General features: G+C 39.6%; 1 protein-coding gene across 4 annotated transcripts in view; it reads right to left on the minus strand.

The window, feature by feature from the left end:
• Positions 1 to 5,961, minus strand: part of cntn6 (contactin 6) — an 88,480-nt gene that overhangs the window by 16,597 nt on the left and 65,922 nt on the right. For all 4 annotated transcript variants that reach the window (XM_014013521.1, XM_014013520.1, XM_014013519.1 and 1 more), the window contains 2 exons: positions 1,809 to 1,967; positions 520 to 669 (listed from right to left, as the gene is read on the minus strand). In XM_014013521.1, coding sequence (XP_013868975.1) covers positions 520 to 669; positions 1,809 to 1,967 — 309 coding nt within the window. The remainder of the gene's footprint in view (positions 1 to 519; positions 670 to 1,808; positions 1,968 to 5,961) is intronic.

A 5,961-nucleotide genomic window follows, 5' to 3' on the forward strand; every position in this document is an offset into this window, starting at 1 on the left:
ACACACACACACACACACACACACACACACACACACACACGCACACCCTTCTATCCTCATGGAAACTTTTTATTGACCTCTATTCATTTACAGGTCATGTCTATAGCCTAACCCTGACCCTAACCCTAACCCCCTAACCTGACCACCCCAGTACATACCTAAACCTAAACATAACCTAAACTCAATTTGCACCTTATACCTAAACTTAACCCCTGATTCACCAATGGTATTTCCAAGATGAGTTCTCACCAAGCTGTGTGTACTGGGAAAATGGTCAAAAATCATCCCCACCACTTAATAAAACCGTGTATGCATACACACACATTCCCAGAAACAAGCACGTGATTGCCTGCCTTTCATGATGGCAGACAATAAAAAATGTATTTGAAATTAATAATGTTATGATAAATAATAATGAAATAAAATAAAGAAATGCTAAACTACATTAAACAGTTAACTTGTTTCTCATGCAGGACTGAGTGATTTGTTGTAAAGAAACATAACAAGCTGAGAGAGTACCTGCTGCTTTGGTTCGAATCTGTTTAGACGGCGTGCTGGGTTCTCCAACACCAACACTGTTGATTGCCACCACCCTGAATTCATATTCCACCCAGGGGTTCAAATCCTTCACTGTTGCGTGCATCATCTGTCCAGGCACAGAATCAGGAACTAGGATTAAAGAATTAAGAATTGAGATGTGTTTTTACACTACACTTTTTGTTCTCCACAAACAACTTAACAAAAATAAAAAGTAACTAAAACCCAGTGAAGTAGATCAAGTTGGATTGATTGTGGCTGTAAATCTATTAATCCTTTTCTAAATGTTTCCAGTTCAACAATTATTGTTGATATCACAATGTCTTTTTGGCACTGGCAATACAAATATGAACACAGAAGCATTTAGCAAACAAGAGAAGTATTACAAGAAGTTTAACTGAGGTGACCAACATAGCTCCATATATTCCTACAATCAAGCTTATTTAGTGTGAAGCCTTTAAAGTGACATACTATGTAAGAAAACAAGAAAATGAGTTTTTCTGTTATTCAGAGAACACATCTTGGAATTTGAAGTGATTACTAGCTCCAAAAAATCCATCAAAGGAAATGTAAAGAATGTTAAAGGAAGGGCTATTACGCAAAATTGCCTTTTAGAGATTCATATCATGTTTTGTCATTCCCTCATTAAAAACATACCCAGAGTGTTGCTTTGACTCATTCATGCATGTTAGGAAAATCCTTGAATCTCCTGTGGTAGCCATGTGGAGCTGCCTAAATGCTTGCCGTTACAAAGCACCGCCTATTTACACAAAGCTCCTCCCTGGAGCTCATTTTCCAGCCGAGCTCCCGCCCCACAGAACACCCCTCCCCCGGAAGCATTGTTGTGAAGATGTGCTGAAGTGGGAGTGTTGGAAATGGTAGGAGGTCCTTAAAGAGGCAGAGGCCAATTCCATGGTGTTTAGATAGACTTTCACGCAAAGTCAAATTTACTTTTGATATGTACAGCTTTTTCATAACAGCTGAAGGTAATATTTACTTGACTGTGGTATAGAATTGAGATTTTTCTAAAACTGCTATTTTGAACCAGTTTAAGGGAAGAAGTACTTCAATTTATGGAGTACAGCCATGGAATAATCTTGAGATCGATGTTAAAACTGCTGGAAAATTAGCCACTCACTAAAGTGGAAGTTGGTACCTCACTTATTTTCTAAGATAGACGGATGGAGGAATGAACTGAGGGCATTTCTTCCAAGAGGAAGAAAACATTTATTTAAAAGTCTACGTGTTCTCAGTAATAAAGAGTTGTTTACCTGTTCTCAAAGTCTGCCAGCCAATGGAGAAGGGGGTCCTAGCTTGAACCATGTACATGGTGATGGGACTGTGGTGATCAGGTCCAGAGCTCCACGACAGCTGCACTGTTGTATCAGTAATATTAAACACTACAGGAATGTTTGGTGCACCAGGTGGTCCTACAACAACCAGAAAGAAGAAACTATATTAGCATTTGCCTCAATGTATGAGAAAGCTGATAAAAACATAGGATGGTAGTTTTCTGTATCGCACTCTAAACTCTGACACGTGTTAAGCAATTTATAACTCAGGGTTCATGAAAAGCTTGAGTCTCATCAATCCTAAATATTACAGTTCATCAGGATGGGTTACACAAAATGCCCAGCCCCAAACACAAAACCCAGATAGTCAGAAAGAAAGAGATCGTAATGTTTTTAATAAAATAGGGAAGGCAGGAGCATCCAAAGGTAGAAGAGAGTTTGTGGCTGGTAAAACGGGGCAGAGCAGAATGCAAGTTGGATAGATGACTGACTGACAGGTGTGGAGGTGAGAAAGAGTGCAGGCAGAGTGCAATGATCCACACTGACTGAAAGAATGAGCAGCCGATGGAAGGTTTAAGAACTGGGGATGATATACTGCAGGAGTGATAGGTGGATGGATAGCTGGTGTGCAGGCTGATGAGCAGCCAGAGAGCGAGGGCAGTGAAGAAAACACCACACCCACAAAACAGAAACACACACACACACACACAGACTGCACAGCACAGGAGACACCAAGGAAAGTAGAATATCAGACATCCATCCATCCATCCATCCATTTTCTGTACACGCTTCTTCCTTTTCAGGGTTGCGTGGGTCACTGGTGCCCATATCCAGCAGTCACAGTGCGAGGGGCAGGGTACACCCTGGACAGGTCGCAAGTCCATCACAGGGCCACACAAATAGAGACAAACAACCAACTTCACTTTCTCACTCACACCCAGGGACAATTTAGAGTTATCATTTAACCTAACAGTCATGTTTTTGGTCTGTGGGAGGAAGCCGGAGTACCCGGAGAGAACCCACGCATGCACGGAGAGAACATGCAAACTCTACCCAGGTCCCCTGACAGGGATTTGAACCGGTGACCTTCTTGCTGAGAGGCATCAGCTCTACCAACTGAGCCACCGTGCCGCCAATATCAGACATAAGAAAAATAAATTGAAGGCAAGATATGAAAATGACAAGCCGTGGTATGCTGATGTCGCCTGACCCTGAAGTATTTGAATAGTGAATGTTTATATTTTTCGAGGAGTATTTTTCTGGACTGGAATRAAACAAGAGAACACACTAAAGGTTAATGTTTGCAATGTAGGATATTCAAGGGGGTAGGAGTTAAACTGGCCAGGTTCAGTGGCAGAGCCAAAAGATGCCAGTGGTGGGCTTGCCCACAATTGAATGGACTTCAACCACCCCACCAGCCACGCCAATCATTTGAAGAAACTGTATCTTTAAGTAATATAAAAACTAGAAAGCATAGCTTGTTAAAATGTTCTGGGTTTACATATAAATATGGTGGTGGCCATATTGGATTTTGATGTGGCAACCCAATTTTCAATAGCAACGTTTCTTATTGCAGCCACACATTAAAATGGAAGTTGGCTTGCTCCTTTTCTTTTTCCAAAATATACAGCTTACAAAGTTTACACATAGACTAAGGTGACAGCCATTATAGATTTTAACATGGCAATCGAGTTTTCAATATGAATCTTTATTACGTTGAAATGCAGCAACACACCTGAATGTGTCAGTACCTCCCTTATTTTTCAAGTTGTCCTTAAGGACCACTATCCTTCATGTTTTCCTTGGTGCCCTGCTCCAACACACCAGATTCAGTCACTAAATGTATTGCCTTTTCTGCTGATGCCTGTTTATCACCCATCCATGTAAATCAGGTTGGTTAGAGCAGATAAACTTCTAAAGCATGCAGTGYCTCTCGAGGACCAGGATGAGACATCCCGGAGCTAGACAGATGAACTGAATGACAAACATCTGGGCAGAAACAACTGGGAACAGGTGAGAGTGGGTGGGGCAGGATATGAACTGAGGACATCAAGCACTTGGGAACATATAGGAAAACTAAACAAGAACCAATAGTGTTGAATAATTAGACGTAAAACATTACTATGAACAAAACACAGATCCTGATAAAATGAGAGCCAGATTCATGTGAAGCATATTTCATTTGTCATCGTCTTCATTTTTGTAWAAAAACTGTTAACAATGTAAACTCTGTTGTGTGGTTTTGTACACTAGAGATTCGATTAGAGTTATTTTTAGGGATGCACCGATATGAAAATTTCAGCCGATATCGATATCCGATATAATTATTGGCGCCGATGACCGATACTTACCGATATTACACAAAAATACAAATTATATTATACATYTACGCACAAACACACTTGGGTCTCTTTTTGATACCATAAATAAATGACCAGACCTCTGACATGGCTCCCTACTTCAGTTATTCCTGGCTGTGTAGCATCAATATCACTATCACGATCAAACAGATGCTGCTCAACCAACCGTTTCCCCTCTCAAAACAGAAACACAAAGCTAAAAAGTGGGAAATAAATATCGGACATTAATACCTTTTTACTTATTGGACCGATACCCATATTCTAAAAAATGACCAATATCGGCCGATACCGATATCAATACCGATATGTCGTGCACCCCTAGTAATTTTTGATTCTGGTACAAAGTAAATATTTTTTATCTGAATTTCTACATTGATTTTTTGATTTAAGGTTGTTGTACAGCAATGCTTTAGCTGGGACAACAGCACACTGGTTTGACTATATTTACTGCTACTGCAAGAAAGGAAAACAAAAAAGGCCTAAAGAAATCCCTCTTTACCAATTCTAGACTTGTGAAATGAAAACTATTTAAAACAATACTGATTTGATACAATACTGATGTTGAGGATTTGGGAAAACTTTTTTTCTGTGGGAGTTACACTGAAATTAGCAAAAGCTTTAATGAGATCAAACAGCCTGTCGGGAAACTGATATGAGATTTCCTGCTAAGCCCTGCAAATCTGCAGAAATAGCTTTACACCCTCAGCAGGACTTCCTACTCCTGGTAAATCACTGAACATCAAAAAACATGGTTTCAGCTTACACACATATAAACACTGAATTTGTATGTAAAAAGAGCAAAGCTTAGATTGTAGACGTTTGCAGCACTTTGCTAATCTAAACCTTCCCGAAAACATTCTTCCTTTAAAAAGCTGGCCTAAACTTTCATCTCCATATTCATTAGGCAGTTTCTCTGTGTAAGGGCTTCAATTTAAATTTAATGGTGGGGTACAAAAAGAAATAGAAAGAAAAAAAGGTTTTCAGAATATGCTATTTTAGGGTGCGCATGAGCTGCTGAGCTGCTGAGTTCTCAACGAGCTTAATCAACTAAGGAATAATGTACTGGTAAGCTTGGTTCTCAGGTAAATATACTATATAATTTAATACGTTTAAGGCATTTATAATCTATAACGTCTTAACTGTTATTAATTGGCTTTTCATTATAACAAACTGGACGGAGAAACTGRGGAGAGTCTGGAGTTTTTCATCGACGAGTGTTTTGAAAAAATAGTCATGGGCAAACCGAAACATACCTCCGGCAGCGCAGCTAGCATGCCAGTTAGCATGCCAACATCAAAGAGGAATCGCTCGGCAAGCTTCGATGATATTTCAAATATTTCTCCAGAAATGACAGACTTTAAGGACATACTGGAGTCTATCGATCAAAAGCTAAGCAGTTTAGATAGCCGGTTAGCTTTAGTGGAGGTGCTGCATAAATAATTCCAGGCTCTGAAGGTATCACTGGAGTTTAGTCAGGAGCAAGTAGCTAAGTTACTAGGTGGAGTTCTCTACCCATATCCCTCATGGGAAGAGTTGCCTCTTTTAAAATGATGGTTCTACCGAGAATAAATTATTTATTCTCAATGATACCAAATAAACCTTCACCTGACTGGTTTAAATCACTGGACTCCTTCATTTCTAAATTCCTGTGGAAAAACAAAACTCCTCGTATTAGCCTAAAATCATTACATACGTAAAACTAAAGATACCGGAGGGCTAGAGCTTCCAAACTTTTATCACTACTTTCTAGCTAATAGGCTACAATACATTTC

The sequence above is a fragment of the Austrofundulus limnaeus genome, unplaced genomic scaffold, assembly GCF_001266775.1.
Source record: "Austrofundulus limnaeus strain Quisiro unplaced genomic scaffold, Austrofundulus_limnaeus-1.0 Scaffold102, whole genome shotgun sequence".
Taxonomy (NCBI): domain Eukaryota; kingdom Metazoa; phylum Chordata; class Actinopteri; order Cyprinodontiformes; family Rivulidae; genus Austrofundulus; species Austrofundulus limnaeus.